General features: G+C 40.8%; 1 protein-coding gene across 4 annotated transcripts in view; it reads left to right on the top strand.

Annotated features, from left to right (window-relative positions):
* RAPGEF5 (Rap guanine nucleotide exchange factor 5) overlaps positions 1–24,032 on the top strand; it is a 230,533-nt gene that overhangs the window by 14,227 nt on the left and 192,274 nt on the right. For 2 of the 4 annotated variants that reach the window (XM_059844686.1, XM_059844675.1), the window contains exons 3-4: positions 11,161–11,283; positions 13,751–13,901. The exons of 1 other annotated variant lie outside the window; for it this stretch is intronic. In XM_059844686.1, coding sequence (XP_059700669.1) covers positions 13,796–13,901 — 106 coding nt within the window. In that variant the 5' untranslated portion in view covers positions 11,161–11,283; positions 13,751–13,795. The remainder of the gene's footprint in view (positions 1–11,160; positions 11,284–13,750; positions 13,902–24,032) is intronic. One more of the 4 variants, XM_059844697.1, reaches the window with a different exon arrangement.

Here is a 24,032-nt window from a genome sequence, read left to right as displayed (position 1 = left end):
CACTGTCTGGGGTTGCTGTGACCCAAGTGCAGGACTCAGCACTTCACCCTGTTATGTCACACCCTTGGCCTTGGCCCATTGATCCAGCCTCTTCTGATCCCACTGCAGAGCCTTCCTACCCTCCATCAGGTCAACACTCCTGCCCAACTTGGTGTCTGTGGGCTTGCTGAGGGGGCACTCAATCCCCTCATCCAGATCACTGCCGAAGATCTGGAACAGGGCTTGTCTCAACACTGAACCCTTGGGAACTACTTGTGATAGGCCATCCAATAAACCTTAAGAAGCAACAACTTCAAAGCAATGAACTAGTTAGTGTAAGGTATCACTAGAAGAGGTGTGTTACGTGAACAGAGGTTCCCAGGCGGCCTGGTATTTCAGCAAGATGTGCTGCTGCTGCAGAGGCTTGCACAGTTCTGCTGAAAGTGCTGCTGCTGCTTTCACATCCTGTTAGATTTCAGGAAACTTTGCTCAATCTCCCTGAAAGTGATTGACGTGGTTTCAGTCTCATTACTTTGCATATACTTTGTTCTGTTTCAGAGGAAAAAGGGAATAGGAATGTCTGTCCCTTGACCAGAAACCAGAAGTACCTGCTGAGAGTGAAACTGAAAAGATAAAAAGGCTTGCAGCTGGCTAAAATGCTGGAGGCTCTCACTGTATTTCCTGGGAATCCAGTGAAGAGAAAAAAGGGGATGTTATCTCCTTAAATCCCTTCCTAATTTCCTAAGCTCTATGATCTGATTTTCCACAGGCTGAAGGTGACTCACCAAATAACTCACCCAAAGGTGTTCAGTGCCTCTTGAGAGCTGTGGCTAACATTGGGCCCCTAAAGGGAAAATGCCAAGAGAATACAGCAGTGACTGCTCACAGACCAAGGCTGAGAGCCATTGCTCACAGCTTTCCAGGATTGTGCAGGGTCATCTCCCACTTCCTTTTTCTGTGAAGAAAAAATTATGAACTTCCATGAAGACCATGATGAACTTCCCCTGCAGGAAGAAACTGTGATGCCTGGCTGACTCTATGGCCACTAGATGTAGGAATATTACAATAATTAATCAAACTGGCAGTCTCCAGTAGGTTATCTACAGCTGGTCCCTTCATTGTACAGGCAGGCAATTGAAAATGCAAGCTCTTTTGTCCAAAGATACAAAATTAATTAGTATCAAAGCCCACATGAAAATTCTTGAGGCCAAATTTTTAATTTGCTGGGCAAATTAAAATTTAAATTTAAAATGCCCACATTACCAGTTAGACGCATCATCAAAAGTATTTAACTGATGTTTTGTAGGCACATGTCTTTACTGATAATTCAAACCATGTGACAATTTAAATTCCTATGTCTGATGTTAGAATTGAAGGTAAGAAAACCTTATGCCTAATCATAAAAATGCAATAACCAATGACCCTGAACCCAGGGTAATTCACTGCCTATTTTCTAGAGATGGCATTACAATGACCAGGGTTTCTTAAAGAAATAGCCATACCCTTGATGAATCTGCTGAATGCAAATATGTAGATTTTGCTGTGGTAGCATAGGCTGAAAGAGAGCCCAGACAGCTCTAATGAGAAAAGTAGCAGCGCAATTACATAGCAGGCTTTTCTCAGCATCACCCAGAGCTGGACTCATTAAAATTGGACTCTTTACAAAAACACTCTTAATATTGACTCTGTTATAATTTACTAACAGGTGTTTGGAGTTTAAACATGTGAAGACTGTGATAGATATTTTGTCATACCACTAAGTATTGTGCTCCATTCTCCTAGCTTCAGGGTTTGCTACAAACCACAATTGTTCCCTACAGTTTTTAAAAGATCCTGAGCTTTGTGAATTTTCTCTGGTAACATAGGCTGTATCTCAAACTAGTGGGATTGTAATAAGCTTCCAGGTATTGCAGGCTAGAACAGAAGTGTAGATGGCACTCTCTGAAAGAAGTTATGTGAATCACAATTGGAAGATATTTAGCCTGTATTTCAGTTCACAAGCACCATCCCATTCCTCTCCATAGTTGTGTGTTCGGAAGTCTATCGCCGCAAGTCTAATCTTCCTTCTAGTTGTTTTTAATAATGGTTCTTTTTGCTGCAGTGTAACAAGGTTACAGACACCATGCAAAAGTGGAAAAGACCCTACAAATGTTTTGGGTTTGTCTGGAAGAACAAGGACTATGGCTGTTTCCCATGAATGTTGGTGATTGCTTCATCCCAGAATCACTTCCAGCTTCCCTCTTATCTAATTACCATGTGCCACACAATGTAACCACAGCTTCTTAGATTGGTTTTGGGGCTTTGGGCCTTTCAGCTAGGAAAGTTTTATTTCTTCATATTTTTCCCAAAGCTCTCATCTTTCCTAATTTCCTGATACATGCAGGAGTGCTGAGTTTTAGCACTGGCTGACTGTCATGGTTTCACCACAGCCACCAGCAGCCAAGCCCCACACAGCTTGTCTCTCATTCCCCTACCATTTGGCTCAAGGAGAGAATCAGAAGTATAAAGCCCAGAGAACTCATGGGTTGAGATAAAGACAATTTAACAGGGAAAGCAAAAGCTGTGCACACAAAGCAAAGCAAAACAAGGAATTAATTCATTGCTGCCCATGGACAGGCCATCCCCAGGAGAGCAGGGCCCCATCACATCAAACAGTTATTTGGGAAGACAAACAGCATCACCCCAAATGTCTCCCCTTCCTCCTTCTTCCCCCACTTTATTTACAGAGCATGATGTCCCATGGTCTGGAATATTCCTTTGGTCAGTTGGGGTCACCAGTCCTGGCTGTGTCTCCACCCAGCCTCCCATGCACCCCCAGCCTCACCAGCATGGCAGTACAAAAGGCAGAAAAGGCCTTGGCTCTGTGTAAGCCCTGCTCAGCAATAACAAAACTTCTCTATAATATCAACCCTGTATTCAGCAAACATCCAAAACACAGCCCCATACCAGCCATTGTGAAGAAAATTAACCCACAAAACCTGGCCTTTTGTCACACTGCTGGTCTTTGCTGCTGAAACATTAACATTTCTGTCCTTAATGGATAATTCTTACTGACAAAACCTTCTTCAAGGGTTAGTTGAAAAATTAATTTACTGAAGCATATTCTAAGGAGATAAGGGAAGATGCTTGTATCCAGTCACTGCAAAGTGGTGTAAAACTCCCTCAGTTCTCAATGAAACTCACCAAGGGTTTTGACAGCTCTGCATACACCAGCAGAAGAAATTTCAGAGTGAAAATGGCCTGGCTCACTGCCTTCTCTTTGGCAGTTGATGCTGTTGCTGTATTTCCTTGGAATCAGTGAGATCACAGCCTCTAACCACTGCAACTTCCCTGCTGGAAGAAACTGACCCAGTCACTAAATCTTTTATAAATATTTAACTTAACATCAGTTAAAAGGAAAAACAAATTGTATGCACCAACACCCCATCTGAATTAGGATGCACTTTTGCTGCAGTGGTCCGAAATCTGTGTGACCTGGTCATAGCTCCCTCTTTGACTTTTCTCTTTTTTTTTTTTTTTTTTTTTTTTTTTTTTTTTTTTTTTGTGGTGATGGGGGCTGTGTCTCAGTGCCCTTAAGATGGTAACTAAATGGTAACCAACCTTAATGAATCAATCTTTTGTATTAGATTAATTATGTCAAAGAACCCAACTCTGGCAATCTGGATTTCAGTTTTGAAAATTTCATGGCACCTCATTCAGTGAATCCTACCCGTCAGAAACCATATTTTCAATAACCTCCTGAATGATGCTGGAGTTAACCTTGTAGGAAAGACATTTTCCTATAGAAAATGTGCCTTTGAATACTTTTCTGGAAATGATGATGGAGCAGAAGCATTTCATTACTGGGTCAGTGGATCCCTGAACAAGCAAGTCTTTCCGCTTCTGAATGTGTTGTGGTGTTTCTCTGGAATAGATTAAACTCAGGTATTTCTACTTACTGCAGCAGACATCAAGGGTAGGTGGCTAGTTTGGCACACAGAAGGCAGATGGATAGCGAGCAGTTAGGAAGTGAATAAGTTTCTCCATCAGAATTTTAGTGGAACAAGTCATGGACCAAGGTAACACAGGGCCTGGAAAAGCTACCAAGCATTCCTGGTGTCCTCATCCCATCTAAGTCTCAGCTACAGAGACACGAAAATGCTCCTTAATAATGTTCAGAAGGCTACCTTATTCTCTTTCTTTGTGGACTGTCCTTTTTCCAGCCTTCTTTTTCTAATATGCCAGAATCAAATGGCAGCAAATAGTCTGTCATTGTTTGCCAAAGGTTTACAGGGGCAATGGATGCTCTGAACTTTGTCTCTGACTTACTGCATTTCTCTGGGCTGTGCTCTAAAGGGCAATACAGGCAGCAGGGGAATATGTGTGCATGAATCACAGAATAAAGTAGGTTGGAAAAGACTTCTGAGGTCATTAAGTTCAGCCTTGATGATGACCATACACCACTGTGCCAGCTAGACCATGGCATGGAGTGCCACATCCAGTCTTTCCTTAAACACCTCCAGGGACGGTGACTCCAGCGCCTCCCTAAACAGCCAATTCCAATGCCCCATCACTCTTTCTGGGAAGAAATTCTTCCTAAATTCCAACCTAAACTTCCCCTAGTGCAGTTTAAGACTGTATCCTCTCCTCCTGTCTCCAGTTGCCTGGGAGAAAAGACTGACCTCACCTGTCTATAGCCTCCTTTAAGGCACTTGTAGAGAGCAATACGATCTCCCCTGAGTTTCCTTTTCTCCAGGCTAAACAACCCCAGCTCCCTCAGTCACTTCTCATAAGATTTGTCATCTGGACCCTTCACCAGCTTTGTTGCTGCTCTCTGAACTCTGGATTTAACTTGTAACTGGGCTGAATAGTCCAGTTGTACTCTGACTCTACCTTTATTTTCTCTTATACTACCCCAAACATTGATGTAACAGTGACATCCTGTTGTGTGTGGAGCTACCTGTTGTTCTACCATGACTCATGTGCTAACGCCTGTTCTGCTCGGGCCACACTGCCTATGTCAGGCTGTGAAGTCACAGCTATTTCCCAGGAAGAGTTTAATTCCCTTCTAGCAGATCTGCATGTACTATCTGTTGGAACCATGATTCATCCATTTCTTTGGCAAAAACCCAACAAACTCCGCTGCTTTTAGAAAATGGACAATTGAAAAATGTCTCCTCTCTTTAGAAGGAGAAAACCAAAACCCATCGGCAGCTGGTGAATGATGTTGTTGCCAAACTATTCCATTACTATGACATAAAATAGTACAAGGATCACTCTTGGGCTGACTATGGAAAAAAGAATGACATTATAATTAAGCACATTTTCAACATGGAATACAATATTAGTCAGCTTTAAGCATGCTGCCTGTTCTGAAATGGGAGTTCAGCACTTTTTACAGGGAAATGAGGGGGCTGAGAACCTACATGTTCACATCCTTAATCTGTGGGCTGGTCTGGAGAGGAGCAGACTGACTCTCTTCGGCCTCTACTCAGTAAGGGTAAAAACCTGCCAGTCTTTGTCTTGAAGGCTCTGTGAATGGAAATTACTGGAAAATGAAGGTGGTAGCAAAAGTGTTCCACCAGGATTTTGGCAGTAAATGTAATGAGTGAGATAATTGCATGAAGTAGCTCTCTTGAGCATCTTCTGGCAATATGTTCATGATAGAATGAGATTCAGTAGAAAGTGCAAAACTTTCTTAGAAATCTGTGGAATTAATTGAGCACTTATCCTAAACTCAGTATTGCAATAATTAGTTCAAAAGCTTAGGTATAGCAGGATACAGCTATCTAAAATATCAAACCTGTTGCAGTTAAGGTCTGACTCTTGCCCTACATCTTATGTTCAAAAAAGTGCCGCTAGAACAGAATATCAGCACTGTACATGGTCTTTCCATCAGGTAGGGAATGGAGGAGCACATGACAACTTCCCCTTTGCTGGGATTTGCAGTCAGTCTTTGGTACTAACAGTATTTTGTATTGACTTTCATGAACCAAATAAAGGGGTAGGAATTGCCTTGAAGACTAAACGGTCTGTGGAAGACTGCCATGCAGAGAGGCTGCCCAAACCAGCAGCCATCTTCATGTATGGCCCCTACGGATTTTACTTATTCCTCTGCTACAGAGCTGGGGAAATGGTTCTTGTTTAGCAGCTCAGTTTCCTTTCCCCACCAAATGTGTATTTTCTCCAGAATGTCTTGCTGATGCTACGTCTCCTGGGAAGGCAGGCGAGTTTTCTGGAGGACAGCCATGAGATACTCCCACGACTGGGCTCTGCAACGCTTCTGGCCTGAGAGAAAGGCACGAGAGGCTGGGGAGGTGGCGGCAGCAGGGCTGCGGTGGGAGGGAAGTCTGTAAAAGGCAGCAGTGGATGAAATACTTGGGGTTACAGCCCTGGTCTGGGGGAACACTAAACCATCTGCAAGGTGCTGAGTGTTTTAGCTGTACCATGGTTATACTGGGTAGCCTTTTAGGACCATCCGGAGTTCAAGGAACATAAAATGGTCTTTGATAACAATGCAAAAACAAGCTATGTAGCAAATTAGTTACTTCATTTCAAAAATTACTCATTTTTTGGCAGAGGAAAACTGCTCAGAGGAAAACTTTAAAAAAAAAAATCCATATTTCAGTTTTTCAGAACACTTTGCATTTCTTAGGAATGGCGTGGGGTTTTTGGATGAACAGAGGAAGGTTTTAAAAATAGCAACATGAACTCCTACTACTTTTCTAGCACTTAATCAGTAGTCTTATGCCAGGAAGAATTCTTTTTATCAAACTTACATGAGATCCTCTCTGACTGCTGATTGATAACTGCCTAGGAAATACTAAGAATAAAGAAAATTTTCAGAGTCCTATTTAAATAGCAGATCTCATGGTTGACCAAAATAATTGAAACATTTTCCTTATGTTAAGGTATTTATGAGTTATTTCTACTTTGTATCTTGCACAATATTGCTACAAAACCTGCCAGGCATGTTTTTAGAAAGAGTCTTTATTCTATAAATTTGCTTTAACATCTTGGGAATTCTCTGGCTGCTGATTTTGATGAGCAAGGAGTACACATCTGACACTTAGTCTTTGTTGAAAAGTCTTGCTTTGTAGTTCAGCATTAGGTTCACTGTTTAATAAACCTGTTATTCTTCTTTCTGCTCCAACAACCACAAAAATCCTATGAGGACTCTTGAATAAGACACCCTGGCTGATATATGCTGAGGAAGTATGATACTGTATATAAGAAATGCAACTTGCAGTTCACATATTGAAAATAGGTTTTGTGTGTTTCTTAGAGTTTGTGTAATATTAGTAGCCAGTCTAGATATATTGTAACAGTCTTCAGCTCAATCCCTAAAATTCTTACTAGACTAGCTGTGTTCTGACTCTGTTAAGGAAATTACTTAGGAAGCAACAGACAGAAAAGAAGGGGTAGATTCAGCTGCTTTTTGAGAAAGTGTAGTAGCTAGTTAGTCTGGGAAGTTGTGCAGAGACCAGTCCAAGGCAGACGTGACAGCTGTGAATTGTGGTACTTGCTACCTACGTTCTCACATTAGGGCATACGTTATTGGGCTCGTTCACCAAAGTGTAAAATTAATAGCTTGTGCAATCCATGCAATTTGTTCCTTTTAAATTCCCTCCCTTCAAGTCTTGATGATAGTGTGTTCCAGTAAATCAACAGCGGAGGGGTTTTTTTTCCTTCCTGGTATTTGTCTGAAGCTTCAAATAATGTTATTTTAGCCCTTAAAAATTGGAAGCAACCAATAGTAGTTGGACACATCTCTCATTACAAAGTTGGCAGACAAGCCTGTGAAATCCCACAGTTGTAGCTCTGCCAAGTGGAAAGGGAAAGCAGAATGAAGGCAGGGGAGCCACCACTCTACTGTAGAACTGGCTGGTGAGAGGTGCGTCAGCAGAGTGACTCTCACTTGACACAAGTCAGGGGCTGTGAGGGGGGCCTGTAAAAACAATTAAGTTTATATATCCTTAGGGATTTGTTCGCTGCTGGAAATTACATGCAAAAGGAAGAAGCAGATTTGGAATGAACTCTGGAGGGACTTTTTTGGAAAGTTTTGTGGTGCTGTAACCACCTTTACAGGAAGAGATATCCCCAAAGGTTGATTTGCTTTTGTGAAATGGTTTTGACCCTTTTAAAAACAATGAAGCACTCTTGAAAAAATCTCTTTTAATTTTTTTAAAAAAGCTTTTTTTCTTCTTGTTTAGGTTTAGTCCTTTGAACATTTTAAAACATCATTTTCCCTGAAGTACTTTATAATAACTTAGGTACAATTTATACACTGCATATTATGGATACAGCAGCCGCAATTCAAGGTTTAAGACTTAAAGGATGATGTTCAAAATGACCCTCCTCCTTACTGAACCCTAAACCTAATACTGAGAGACATGTTTAGTTCAAAATGAAAAATAAATGAAAGACCTTTGTTCATTGAACTTGCAAAGACACATTAATTCCCATTTTTCTTCAAAGACTTTTTTTCCCTTGGAAGAATCTTCTCAAAGTTATCACCAGTAAGGAAGGATTTAGGCATGGTCCTTTTGTTACCTTCTGTAATAAAGAAGGTGAACCACTGGCCGTGTCTTATCTGTGGAGCCCCTGTAGGCCACTGATAATAGCCAGGCTTTAGAAGCTTAAACAACAGTGGTGTTTTTTATTTTGCAGATACCTAGAGCTGAAGTCATTGCAGTATTCAGTATCTTTATGAAGAAACTGTGATATCTGAAGGAATGGAGACAGCATCAGAAGGGAGAAAGACCTGATTTCTCTACCATTAATTTATTTGTGTAGCTGAAGCTGTCTATAAAACATTTGATTTCACAAATAAGGCAACTTTACTTAATTAAAAGAATTAAACATTTTTTGAAAAATGTTCATATTTTTTGGTTCAATCTATGTAAAGCCCCAGGAAAACCTCTTTGTCTTAAATTTTTCATGGGAATTATATTAATGCCATAATTTCCCTCATATAAATTAATACTTCTGAGGTTTTAGAAGGCTGTGGTAGAAATCCTGTTGTGGCTAGCACCTCTCCACCATTTCAGGTGTAGAAGATTTCAGGAAAGACACAGATGGCAGTAGGTGAGAGAGGGACCAGATGTTAAACAAACAGTGAGAGGGCTGAGCAGATGTTCCCTTCCCTACGCAGCCCTCTTCTCATCCTGGACTGTGCAGGAGGTGAGAATCCACTAGAGAAAACAGCTCATATCCTGCAAATAATGGCAACCTCATGATGTATAAACCCAGGAGGAGCCAGCATCACACAGGCCTGCTGACACACTTATAACCCACCTTTCTTGAAGAGTAGACATGGTCTTGGTGTGGATGAACCTTGATCATCTTTACAGAATACTTTTTAAAGGGCATATACACAGGTTATTTCACTTGAACCAAAATGCCTTTTTAAGTAAAGAAAAGTCTTTCAAAACACTTGGTAGCTCTTTTTTAAAGACAGCAGTAATACTGGTTTTCCTTTCCTTTTTAATGTATATGAAAAAACCTGGTATTTCCATTCAAATTCATCCTCTTTTTTTTCATTTCCTACTTTAACCCTATAGAGCAAGTTAGTCAAGATTTTTCCTATTCAGTGTAAGATCTCTTGGGTGACTCTGAGACTTTGCAAGAGTCTCGGAGGCTTTGCAAGGTCTCATGCTGAAGGGACAGAGATGTTGATTCCTTGGCCAAGATCTTTCATCTTTTCTTTGAGCCCAAAAGTTTACCAGCTAGTGAAGTTGAAAAGCTGGGAAACAGAAAACTGTAAAAGCAAAAACAATCTAGCTCAAAAAGCCATTGTTATTCAAATTTCACTTTGCAGTGTCAGTCATTACTTCCTCAATTACCATATCACTATGATGTATTTTCCTAGAAGAAACAGGCCTTATAGTTCTCTTTTGGTGACTCCTTTCATTTCAAAGTAAAACTAAAGTTTTGGAGAGCAAATTATTAAGAAATTATCATGTATACTCTTCTTGTCATAGCATGTTACATGTAATTAAAAAATCTTAACAATATCAGTTTATTTTTCAATTTCTCATCATGATTTTTAGCTGTTTTTTGTCACGAATGACAATGCAGCACAGACACTTACTTGACATAAATTTGTTTTAAAAAGAAGATCACTATTCACCATAACAGGGTGAAGACAAATCTTTTTCTTTTCATGATTGGCACTGGGGTTGTCTGCCTGATGGCAGGGGATTCAAAGGGGCACCTCCAGCAGGTTTGGGTGCTCTTTAAATCTCTTCCCATTAGAAGTCATGGCAAGGTAGAAAAATAAACTACAAAATAGAGTTATTATTTCTGCTGCTCATCTTTTAAACAGATGACATCAAAGTAAGGGGAAGTAGGAACTGTCCCACATTAGTCAATCTTGTATCTCAATAAAAGCTTTATTCTATTGCAATAGTAAAGCTGCACATTTCCTTTAACCACATTTGCTAAATGCTTTTGCTCTTACCACACACAAATAATGGTATTGCAAAAGGTAGGGCAGAAATTCTGAAAGATGGATATCCTGTTTCACTTGGGGCAAGGAAATACATGCTCATAAAAGAAAATGAAAGCAAGTTATGTGGTGATGAATTCTGCAGTTGGTTGAAGAAAGCAATAGTGAAATAAAACCACAACCTGAGGAAAAGAACCCCCAATTTCTGCCTGGTGTTTTGGTCTTGTTAAGATCTCCCATTCTATAAGGACTTTAAAAAATGTTCAATATCTTGTTACGTATCTAATTGCTGTAGTTACACACTGATTTCACAGACTACTCCATCTCTAAGACTCTCCTACTCATAATTGGATTTCTTTCTAAGAACTTTTTCTGTCCTAAATTTTATGCCTTTTTAATTGTCTGAGTACATTTGATCAAAAAATTTTGTTTTAAAGTGCTTTTTCCTCTATTTTGAACAGCGGCATAATATATTGAGATAGATTTTCTAGTCTGGTGAATACAGGACTTTTTGAATTGCTCTTCTGAGACATGACTTTGACAGATCAGCCTTTGTTAGAGGAAGAGTGTCTGCCTGCATCAGTGCAAAAATGGCACCCAGTGTGTGGATGTGAAGCATGTGCAGATACTGGGCTTGGTGTTTGCTGGTTCTAAGGACATTTCCCTCTGTGGCAAAGTCATGATGTTGTGACCCTGTTCCTCTGCTGTTTCCAATGCCTGACCTGCACTGTGTGTGTGCTTTGTCTGCACAGAGATTATTGCAGGACCTTTTTCTGGTGCCCTAATCCTGGCTGAGTTCTGCTACTACAGCACCACAACACTGGCAGAGAAGCAGAATGGCCACTACCACTTCAAACACTCCAGATACTTTCCGGGTATTTTCTAATCAGAGATCATATTATATCATAAAGTCAAAGAATGTTAAATGGTTAAAATGGACCTTAAAGATCATCTAGCCCTAGCCCCACCTCCATGGGCAGGGACACCTCTCACCAGACCAGGTTTTTCAAGGCTTTATCCAGCCTGACTTTGAATGCTGCCAGAGTTGGGGCAGCCACAACTTCTCTGGGCAACGTGTTCCAGTTCCTCACCACCCTCACATGAGAAAAATTAATCCTAATATTTAACCTGAATTTGTCCTCTTTCAATTTACACCCATTATTCCTTGTCCTATCACTACAGTTTCTGATCAAGAGTCCCTTCTCCAGCTTCCCTGTAGTCCCCCTTCAGATGCTGGGAAGCTGCTATGAGATCTCCGTGCAAGCTTCTTTTCTCCAGGCTGAACACCCAGCTTTCCCAGCGTGTCTTGGAAGGGGAGGTGTTGCCAGCTGTATCAGATTCCACATGAAGCATTAACAGTGGGTAACAATCTGTGGGCTTCAGCAGGCATGGCAACTTCTCAGTAACATTCTTGACCCACACTCCCAGAAGCCAACACACCTCCCTCAAAAGTGGGTCAGGCCAACAGATGAGTTCCCAATACATTATACATATACCATATTTATTAATTACATGGATGCCAATACATAAAACATACAATGTAACAAGAATATATACAATATTTGCACTATTGAAAATTAGCTGTAACAATAATTAATATGTATTTTAAAAGCATGTATTTTAACAAACCATTTCCTCTTTCTACTGTAACTACATATTCTGCAGTTATGAGGATGGCTTCAGGGACAGCATTTTATGAAACTTTTCATGAAATTATGAAACAGGTACTGGAATAATTTTAATTTGGGAATTTCCCTAAACATCAGAGAACAACAGTCTACATCAGATCCCAGTAAAACCCACTGAAGAATTAGCATACAGTTGTAGAGGAAAGAATGGTACAGTGCAATAAGCATGACTCCTGTGGCACATCAATCATCACAATTTCATTTTTTCTACAACTCATTAAAAAATCCCCAAGGGCCTCTTTTAAACCACACTAACCTTAAACATTCATGAAGCTGAAACAGATGGTTGCTCCAGACAGTGGCAAGAGAAAGACTTATGTGTAAGTTGTGTTCTGGCCTTTGTGAGGGGCACAGGTGGATCATGCCTCCTTCTTACTGTCACTGTCCCCAGGAGTAGTGACATCCAGCCAGAGCCTACCAGGCTATGGAGACCTCCAGTTTTTGGTGGTGCTGGTGCCAGCACAGAGGCTGTCCCCACATCACAGCAGAAACCAAAGGGAATGTCCCTTAGCTGTGATCCATGATATTAAGGACATGCATAGTTCTCAGGGAGGTATGAGGCCACAGGCTTCTGAGGGAGAATATTTTGGTGCTAAAACTGCTCACATGAGTAGTCACAAGAGTCTGTCTAGGAATCAGGTGTCCAATCACAGCACTGAGCCTCGAGTCACATTTGAACACTCGAGTCACATTTGAACACTCGAGTCACACTTGAGTCACACTTGAACTTTGCATAAAATCGTGTGTGTGTGTTCAGTTTTAGATATAGCCTGATTAGTTTTGGTCTGCAGAGTACTAGATACAGGAAACACTTCTCTTTGTTAAGATCCTAATTTTAAAACCTATGTAAGACTTTATTTTCAATCAATTGTAATTTATCCTTTTGATATTTAAATAATTTGTCACTTTGGTATAGTTTGTCTTTCACAGTTATGACCTGAATCTAATAGAAGTATCACCTGAACATAAAAGAAGATTAACACAGAGGAACCTGTTTGCTGTGGGTTAGAGGACATTGAAGGTTCACATAAGTGATAGTCTTTACATTTTGAAAACCAATGTGACTTGTGAGGGGATTTATATAATCACACTTAAGGAATTAAATACTAGTACATGAATAAGAAAAATAGTGTATAGACATTGACATAATTTATCATTTTTCATTTAATGGATGAAACATTCCTTTATCAAAGAGGAATGAAACATTCCTTTATCAAAGAGGAATTTAATGGATGAAACATTCCTTTATCCTTTACCAACTTCAATGCCCATATATGCACTTTACAAAGACATTTCTTTCCTCCTCTTTTAACAAGTGGCTCCACTAAAGCTGCTGCAAGTCTGAAGTGGAACTGCACTGGCTCTAGAAGAACAAGTTAACTGACTCAATGCTTTGTTTATCTCGCTCAGTTATGGGTCTGGGGTGCATCAGTGAAATTTAGGGAAAAACATCAGGACCTCATGCAAAGCTATGCACAACAGAGGCATTCTGCACTGCAGAGTGTTCCATCTGGGCTCATTCCCTTTGCTTGGCAGTGGATCCTGAAGGAACTATCCCCTCTGTTACTCCAAAGGTAGCCCCACTGAATGCACTCCTGTGACAATCTATGTTTTCAGTTAACAAAAAAGGTTGATTTGTATGTTTCATTGAAAGAGAGACGCCTTGAGCCTGGCTGTATTAGAATGAAAGATCATCCTGATGCCACATACTCTGTGTGAAACCCAAGATCTCAACACTGACGCTTCTCACAAGCTTTCCACTGGACCCCAGCCAACAACACCTCCCTCCCAACTCTGCTGCTCAGGTAAAGTCAATAAAAAGGAAACTAGCAGAAGTAATTTACTATATTAAACAGGAAATAAAACATCAAAAGACTTTAAAAGGGACACACTGATACAGTTACTGGATGTTATCATCTAATCCAGATTATTAGTGTTTATACCTACTAAAATTGTCTGGGATAGAAACCAGAGTAGATAAAACATAGATGAAGTCTTTCAATTGGTTTATGTTGTGCAAAGGAAACACTATGTCTTATAAAGGTTTTTGACATGGTTTGCCTTTGAACAATCTATGCTGGCTGCTTCCAGTTATGTTTGTGACTGTCTTGTGGCTGGAATGATTTCCAGGAGGATTTTCTCCATAACTTTCTCTGGACCCAAGACAAAGCTGTTTGGCCTGCATTTCCCTGGGATGGAGATAGCTGCCATGTATTTCTTTCTGAACATCAGGCCTCAGGTTAATATCACTGACCTTTCAAAAATGTAGAGAGGGGTCATGCAGTCAAAACCTCATGACTTTCAGGCGCATCCTATCTGGTCCTGTGAACTTGTATCTATCCAATTGGCTCCAGTCCTCACCTGTGAAAACAACTTCCTAACAGGGCCCTGAGTGCACTAATGGGCTTCAATTGCTTTGACCACTCTCACATGGGGCCTTCACCCACACACCAATGACCATTGGACCAAGATATTTCTTAATTGGCAGGCCCAAGGGCAGGAGCCCTTTCCTGAGCTATGATGCAAGTGTAGGATGTTTTTCCAGTCCTGTTTTGTCATGAGTCCTTACTTGGATTTCCTGTCTTGATCTTGGATCTGGGTTGTTATCTTGCCTTTGCCTGATTCATGGGATGGGACCTGTTGCTCTTCCTGCTCAGGGGCTGTGGGGCCATGCCCTAATGGTAATTTCACTGTTTGTGCTGTTTTTACCTATGTCTCACCCTCCCCAGTGGAGAGCCCTTCCCTTGCACCCTGCTGGCATGTTCTCACAGGGCAGGTTAGTGGGATCAGGGAAAGGGGAGACAAGCTGACAGTCCTTTCTGGTGCAATCTAAGGCCAGGAAGAAAAGTATTGGGCATTCCACCCTACTCTGTACTTGTCACTAGGTTCCCTGGCCCCACAGAGCAGGGCTGTCTCTTCCTTAGCTTCCTTGCTGCTGCCAGTGTGCTTACAGAAACCCCTCATGCTGACCAATATAACTTGATACATAGTCTAACCTCCTTGAGCTTTGGCCTTCATAGCTTCACTCTCATGAATGCAAGCCAAGTTTCTATATTTGTCCTGGGCAGCCTGTGCCTGCTTCTACTTTCTATGTGCTTTCCTTTTTTATTTGAGCTTAGTCAGGAGCTGTCTGACTCTTTCATAGCCCACTTCTCCCATGTTTGGTTCCCAGGTATCAGAATAGGCTTTACTTCAGAACTCTCCTCAACTCTCTTTAAGGTTAATTGGGAGATTTTGAGTCAGTTTCAGTGTAAACCAAGTTTGTTTCAAGGCTTTTCTGTAAAGTTAATGTCCCTTGCTGAGCAGAAATTGGAACAATTGAGATACAAAAAAAAGAAAAAGATATTCTGTGGTGGTAAAGGAACTAGAGGTAGACAGAAATATGAGAGCAAAAACATAGAATGTATTGTTGCATAATTAAAAATGCTAGTCTTGTCCCATTCTGTGTCTTTTGGTCTGCAAGCAGAGCTGCAAAGTACATTATTAGGCACTGGGATTATTGTAGGTTTTCAGTAGTTTCAGTCCCCTCATTGTCTAACACAAAGCCAAGTATCTGCTAAACATAGGTCCAGTTCCCATCACACATTGTGGGCTGGGATAACTCTCTGGAATACAGCTGAGGGTGCAGGAGCTTTAGCAATGTTTCACAGGTCCCTGCTGCATGTAGTGGTGTCCAGCCAGGATGGTCAGGATGCAGCAGTGCAGTGGCTCCAGTGCATGCTGAGTCCCTGCTGGGGCTTCTCACCCTCTTCTCCCAGGTCCAGAGCTGGTGCAGCTGCTGTGGCTCCCCCTTTGGTGTTACAGCCCCAGCTGCTGGCCCTGCCTTTGAACTGTGGCAGTCAGTCTACTGTTAGGAAGGGCTCGGTCAAAAGCTTGTTAAAATTTGCTCACTCATGAAGCAACTGGCTTGCTGATCCTTAGGGCAGCTTTATACAAATTCTAATCCATAGTCAAGATTTAATATGAATCTTTATGGGAGTGTCCTTAATTGTTAGAATCGTATGAGATGTCATTGATCTCCTGCCCACCTCCTGTTGCAGTAGAGATCTCTGTTCTGAACACACTGAGCATGTGTGTTCAGAACAGTTCTTGTTTTATGGGAAACAGCCCACAAACAACCCAGATTGTACTGGAACATATATTAACACACATATACCACTGCATCTTTTCAACAAGAAGTATTTTGACATCAGAGAAAACTACTGGCTCCAGAAAACCCAAACCCTTTCATGGTTTGGGAGTGACAGCAGCACACAAAAGCATACTTCACTGTGTTTAGGGAGAGGACTGGGAAAATGGCTGATATCACACCTTTGCTTTGTAGCAGTTTATGGGCACCAGACTCTTAGGGCTTCACAGTGGTTGTATTGAGGACAGCTGGGCAGTGTCTCAGGTGTCAGTAAAGTAGAAATGGTAATACTGCATAGTTTCATCAGGCTGAATTTGTGCCCACAAAACAATTGGGAATAAGGACAACACAGCCCCAGTTGCACAGAAATAATGTTGAAAAGATGCTTTAGATTGCCTGTGGTGAATTCCATGAAAATATTTTTTCATTTGGTATTAGCCCAATTTGTGTGAATAACTGCTAATTAAAGAAAAAATAAAGGATGGAAAAAAAGCTCCTATAAGAATCTGTTTTAAAGGCTCTCAGGGGATTTAAGGAGGTAATATGTACTTAATGGAGGGGCTAAAAATGCAGTTGCATGTAATTATGACAGGAAAAATATTCCCAAAGCTGATTTGCAGCTTCCCTAAAATGATAGTCAGTAAGGCACCCTTAGGGAGATGGAGAAGAGCAAGTTTTACATGAAATCCTTTATGTATCTTCTGACAGGGCCCTTCCAGCCCCACTCCTTATCGGGCTGTGGGCTCTCTGGTCATACAGGTAAGAGAACTCATCCATCAGCCCTCTGCAGGAGGTGAATGCAGCCATGTCAGCACTGGTTTTCTGTGGCACTGTACCTGGAGTTCCAGCCTTTTTCTGTCTTTTCCCAGGCCTGATGCAGGGTACCATAGCCAAAGAACCCAGCAGCTGTCAGAAAAGTGGACTTTCAATAGTTTGTCATTTTGGAAGCTGTTTCCTGAAGTACATTTCTTGTGCCTCAATCTAGAGCACTTTCATGGCTGGAAGGCATCACCCATGTCTGGTTGTTTGACTCAAACCCCAGAAAAGTCCTTGATGACAGGTGTATTCTGGCAGCTCCTGATTCAGAGGGGAGGTTCAGACACCAGCCAATGTGGTATGGAGGAAATCCCATTTTCTCATTTTCTGTAGTCAAAACTGTGGGGTTTATGAAAGGACTGGTTTGTTTTGTGGGTTTCTGAATCTGTTTGTTTAATTGTGCTTTGAAAGTTGCCTGACTCTTGGGCATTTTTGCTCCGTGTTGCTGTAGCCAAAGCCCCCCAGCACTTGACAGTGGAGCTGTTTTTCAGTTAGCAGTTTGAGGACTTCTAATACCTCAATCTAGAAAGGGTTTGCTTTTTGGTTTTGTTTTTTCATTTTAAATACCTTGAAGTCAGTTTAGTTCTCGCTCCAAGTTTGCAAACTTGTTTTTCTAGCTATAGGGCGTTTCTCCGTGTTCGTGAAGCCGTAGCTTGTTGCTTTTCTGTTCACGCTGGTGCATGAGGCCGGGTCAAAGAGGGATTTTTATGGATCCGTAGCCCGCACCGAGCCGGTGCCGCTGCCGGTGCCGCTGCCCCTTTCGGGGCCGCGCCGCAGCGGCGGCAGCAGCAGGGGGAGCCCGCGGGCCGCGCCAGCCCGGCCGCTCCGCCCGCTCCTGAAGGGAACCGGGAATCACCGGAGAGCACACAGCGAGGCTACGGCAGGGAGATGGGAATCAAAAAATCAAATATTTATACATAATACCAATGTTTATATATAATATCAAAGTAAATTACCTGCTAATCGCTACTAACACCATATCACAGCGGCCAAATTTTCTGCCAAGTGTCTGATGAATTAAGTTACTCGGTCAAGCATATCCTCAGGGATGGTAATTTGTCACAGGATGGGTGTTCGGTGGTGTTTAATAATTTGGCTTCTTTAAAATGTTTAAGGTCAGAAGGCAGAATGGTGCATCTCATCAGCACTGGCTGTCCGAAGTGATGAGCCAAGCACAGTGCTTCCCCAAGGGAACAGCGGGCAAGGCAGCTCTGCTCCTCTACTGAAAGATAGACAGCTTTAGGAAAGGCTTCCCTTGAAAGATGTCATCCAGTCACAAAAATCTAGGCTGAACTGTATAGAACATTAGATGAATAAATAGAAGGAAGAGGAGTTAATGGGGGTTGAAACTTACCTTCTGGATTAATTTAAAATGTGTTTTTTTTTTTTTGGTCCTTTTCTCTACAAATGAATAGGCTGTAATTGATGGAGGAGGGCAAAAACCTAGACACATTTAATTCGCAAAAATGCCAAATAGACTGTATTAGCTGAGACCAATAGAAAGTCATTGAAAATAAAATAATTAAACAGAGATAAATTGAAAGTTAGTCTTTTCAGCTATGTCTGCTTGTCAAATGCTGAATCATTTATGATCAGAGTTTGTGCTTTATTTGGTTCTCTGAGGTGCTGAGTTCATGCTTTGTCTTCAGCTTGGAGAAGCTTTATCTTCACCACTGGAGCAGATGGGGGAAAGAAAGACATTTGAGATGCGCAGAGTTAAAAATTCTGTGTAAAATAATATTTTTGTGTTAAAATTAAAATGGAAAACTTCCAAAACATTGAGAGTGCTATTGGAAGTGTACCTGGCTTGTTCTTTTTGTGGCTGCAGGGTAAAACTTCTGTCCAGTTCTTTGGCTTAAGCACCAGAGGAGCCCTTGGTCATGCTTGATGACAGGTGGTCATCATCATCATTCTGGTGGCAGCTTCTAATCCAGAGAGCCACCCAAACTACAAATCCGGTTTCATGTGGCAAGAAATTCCAACTTCTGATTTTTTTAATACAAAACTTTTGGGTTTATTATAATTTCCCAGAAACAGTGAAATTTCTTGTAAAAAGGTAAAGTCCTTCAACTATTAATGAAAAAAGTTCTTACAAAATTTCTGGCTACCTCTGGGATTTGCTTCCTTATTTACATAGATAATCCTATGCAAATTCAGGGGAGAACATGAAATAACCATATTTTAAAATGTAACTAAAACTGGAATAAAATATATATTCATTAGTAATACAGATGATGTATTTAGACTTAAATTTTCAAAGCACAAATCAACAAAGAACTTATTTATTACTGCTAAATTAATATCAAAAAAAGAAAGTGTTTTTCCCTCTGAAAGCTTGGCTGCTGGAAAGGAGGCTGCAGGTCCCTGAGTGATCCAGGGCAAGGCTCCATTGCTATCATGATTAATAGAGCTATAAGGCAACTGCTACAGACTGTGGCAGATCCATTGGTTCCAGATATGCTCAACAATCAGTATGCAGATATGCTAATTTACAGTGTATCACTCAAACTAAAGGATGTTTCTATGCTCCACTAATAGTTCCAAAAGATAATTATTTTCTAGTTAGTGAAGAAGACAAAGCCAGGCCCCAAGTGTTGGAGAAGCTTTATTTTAATGGAGCTTTGTGATTATGTTCTTGAACAATTCTGCATTCATTTAAAATGGGTTATAATCTACCAGGACCAGATTTGAATACTGCATGTGCCAAGGCAGAAACATTGTGGTGGAACACAAGCCAGGGAGCAAGCCAGATTAGGCAGAAACTATGTGATGAAGATAGAAAAGAAATTAAGGTAGGCTGGAAGGCACAAGGGAGCTGTGGATAAGGACTTAAGTGAATGCTTTAAGTGGCAATTTGCAATTGGAAAAGCCAGAATGTAACATTATAATGTAGTTTTGAATAGTATACAAATCGGTTCATGTATTAGATTGCAAATTATAATTATGCAACATTATTATACTAATTTTATGCATTATAATATTTTGTAATATTGCTGTAATTACATAATTGTAGTAAATGATAATGTTACATTATACTAATACAGAAGCTATTAAGACCCTAAAGCACATGGAATAGTGCTACAAAATTCTGGTTTTCCTTCCTGATGGGTTTGATGGAATATTTGAGTGATCCCCCAATTAATGGAATCAAAATCAATATATTGTCACTTCACAGTCTCATAGTGCTCACTTGTTTTGTCAGCTTCTGATCATCTCTGGCTACATTTAGCAGTAGATGTACAAGAAAGAATGATCAGCAGCTGCCAGCTACAGCCCCTAAGTTACTCTCATAATAACTCTCCTGTAATATTTACAATCCTGAGCTCCCAGCACAAAGCTGGCTCTAGGATGGCTGAAATGGCAGGAGGAACTAGGGGCATGTTGTTCCCCCACCCTTATTCTTCTGCATAGCTGGAAGCCTTCAGCAAGCTGCTCCCAGTGAGCCTCCTCTCAGGGAAGGTATGCTTTGCTCCAGGCACTTGGAATGCATGATTCATTTTTACTGTATGCCTTGTATGCAAAATTATTATTATTATTTAAATCTAGGACGGCTTATTAGTAAAATTGTACAATAAACACTGCTGCATAATTAATTACATACACTGGGAGCTTTTAAGTCTAATGTGCCACATAACGTACTGTGTGCCTTTGGTGGAATACAAACACATACAGACAGCCCTTCTCCTTTTCAGCAGTGTTGGTCAAGTCATTAAAACTTCACTACTATTGCCTTAAGTTCTCACAGTCAGTGCAGTTTCCCACCTGCAGTCCTCTGCTGGGATGTCAAATTGCTGGAGGTAATGCAGGTGGAATGTTGCAGCCCTCAGAAAGGCTGCTTTAGTGCTTTGTGGTAGGGACGAGGCCCTTGGTCAGATCCTGGCAACGTGTTCTCTCCCTGTGTTTGCCACTGGCATAATTTGCTTATTGTAACAGACCCTTAAGGTTAGATGTTGGGCTATTTCTAGAAAGTGCTCAGTTCTTCTAAATTTTTTTCTTATTTAAGTTGTGAATTGCCCCCCACATAACAAATTGCTTGGAGATTGATTCAAGTGGGAAAGCAGATATTTCTGCTTCCTCCATTTTTTCTATATTCTTTCAGATAATTTAATTCTTAAAGGTCATAAGCTCTGAGGATATGTGATTAGTGCTAGAACTCATTTTTATGTTGAGATAATATTATTAAGAGTAGATTAATTTTTAGGTCAGCTGTGTTACTGATGGTCACTGTGATATAATAGAAGTTGTCATATTCCCAGGACAGATACTTCAAGGACCATGCTAGGAAATACTAACTTCACAAATTTATTAGAATTTAAGTTTTCTTATCAGCTAGATGCCTCTGTCCTTGGATCAAAGGAATAAAGCAATGAAAACATGAGAACAAGGTCTCTATGGGCTTCCTCTGGGAAGGCAGAACTTGGAACTGCCAAACTGTGAACTCAGTTTAAGCCAACAAAGCTATTAAAATAATCCGGGCATGTCCATGGAGACTTCTTCTGGAATAACCTCCTGGTCTGTGGCTTGTTTTGCTTCCTTATGGCTGACTTTTTTATTTCTTTGATGGGTTCTGGAGAGTTGCATCTAATCTTGTTTGGCTGGTGGTGGAAAGTGTTACAGCCAGGGATCCTGGGGAAGAGCCAGGGAGGTAAGAAGGGTCCAGCTGTGAGTGATAGTTGTTCATTCTGCCTCTACAGAAGGAGGGCACATAAAGGAAGAGGAAAGATGGTGTCTGAACAGGTGGAAACTAAAATGGTTTGTGAAGGGAATCCATGTCTGAGCTCTACATCCCCATCTTGCTTTTTGGTCTCGTGTATGTCCCCCTCTAGCTTCTGCTGACACACCATCCCTGCAGCCTTAGATGGATGTACTGCTAGGCCAAGCTGCTCAGCAGCTGTTGGATTTCAACTGCCACATGTATGGTTGGGCATCCTGCAGGTTGCTACTGCTGTGTAATTCTCGTGAATGAATGAAGAGACCAAGCCCTTTCTGGATGCCATGAAAACCAAACTGTAAATAGAATTGGATCTTTGGAACATTAGTACTTTGCAGTAAAGTTAATAAAAATCTGGTTTTAGAAAACCAAGTCTTTGATTAGAATTGAATGACAATTTCATGCTGGTGGGGTTCAGGCAATGGTTATTAATTATTCATTTGATCCATTTCAGAATGCTTTGATCCTTGCAGGAGCAGCGTTGCAGTAGTAAGACCCCAGTCATCTATGTATTGGTGTTTTATGATATTCTGTTCTGTTGGGTAGTTCTTCAGTAGTTGCACTACTGAATACTGATTTCTTAGGGATGTTGCTGCTTCAGGAAAAGAGGGACAGACTTCAAACCTTTGCACCTTGTTTCAATTTCCTGGATTCCCTTGCCCCACTTTCCAGAACAGTAATGTGTGGATGGCGCTTTGGCTAAATTACTCATATTTGAAACCTGCCTCCATTATTTTGGTGTTAGAGAAGCTGAGCAGTTGCTGTGTTGAAACCTGGCAGCCTCACATTACAGTCAGAAGCAACAGCCACAAGGCAATCCAGCATTTCCTGTGGCCTCATCCAAAATGTGGGATTTGTGTAATACTGCAGACATGCAAGCAGGCTGGTATAGCAGGACTACGTGCAGGCTTCCATTCCAGCCACGATGGAAGGAGAAAACAGAAACAACTCTTCCCTTAAAGAGGCAGCAGTTCATAAATGAAGATGATTTCCTGGACTGCATTTCCTTCTTTCTGCCAAATGCCACACTTGTTGGAAGGAGCTGTCATGGATTCATGGATGAGATTAGTAGACTCAGCATCCACAGTCTGGCCACAGGGCTGGAAATACTTATGCCAGGATGATTGGAACTCATAAACAAAAGAAAAAAGAATTAATGGGAACTTCATGCACAGAATTGACATTTTAAGAAACATCTAAATGACTGTTCCTTAAGTTCTTGTACAAGGAGCCAGCCCACAGAGCTTGCTGCCTCACAGGATAAGCAAATTCAGGTGGATTTCCCCTTTTCTGAACATCTTACCTCCTCTCACTCCCTCCTTCTCCTTAAAATTGTTTTTCATTACTTGCTGTTGGGAAGAAAAATAGAGAAAAAAATAATTGTAACATATAAAATGCTGAATAAAGAGAAAGCATATATTGCTGTGAAGACTGGAGACATTGCTGACATTGGCAAAGATGAAGACTTTGAAAGGAGAGTTAATAATTTTCCTAAACTGGTGGGTGGAGTTGAGAGATGATTTCAAGCAGGCACACAAATGGGTTTTATTTCCTCTCTCTTATGTAGAAGGGGAAATTGCTTAAATATGGGATTGGTTTTTTATAGGTTTGAATGATAAGAGCTGAAAAAGGAAAGTACTATTTTTTTCCTTATGCTTTGATGAACTAATTAAAATTCATAATTTTGACCATTCAGGGGTCAAATGTGACCTGGTTGGCATTTTCTGACTGCCTCAGAAAATGCAAAAAAACAGTTCAGGATTTGTTTGCTTTATTTTTATTTGTTTTTCACCTTTGGAACTGACTGCTGTGGAAACTCTGGGAAAGATTTATTATTCTATTTTGGAAGGACAATTTGGAAGAACTGCTGCAGTAAGAAAAAAATTGTACAGGGATCTTCAGGAATATCCTACCCCATCTATACCTTAGCTGCATTTTGCCTGCATGTTAATTGTTATTTATTGCACTCTTGCTCTTAGTAGAGCATTTGTGACTGAATTTATTTTAGACTATAGAAGTTATTGAGCCTATAACCGTGATTTTAGGGATGTTTTTAGACTTCATTAAGCCGATACTGATGGCTGCTTTCAAGGTAAACATAAAATTCTTTTAGCTGGCTGAATACCCTCTTGGGAGTCCATTATAGGCAGATTTCCTGTTTAAAATAGGTGTTCTGGGTTTTAATAACCAGGACAGACTGATCTAAAAGAATCTGATTTTTTTTTTTTTATTGTTGGAGGGTTTTTTTATAAACCACAATTCTGATATAACTCATTATTC

Source organism: Haemorhous mexicanus, chromosome 1 (genome assembly GCF_027477595.1).
Source record: "Haemorhous mexicanus isolate bHaeMex1 chromosome 1, bHaeMex1.pri, whole genome shotgun sequence".
In the NCBI taxonomy this organism is placed as follows: Eukaryota; Metazoa; Chordata; class Aves; order Passeriformes; family Fringillidae; genus Haemorhous; species Haemorhous mexicanus.
Note: the sequence above shows the minus strand (reverse complement) of the source record. Positions and strands in the feature narration are given on the sequence as shown.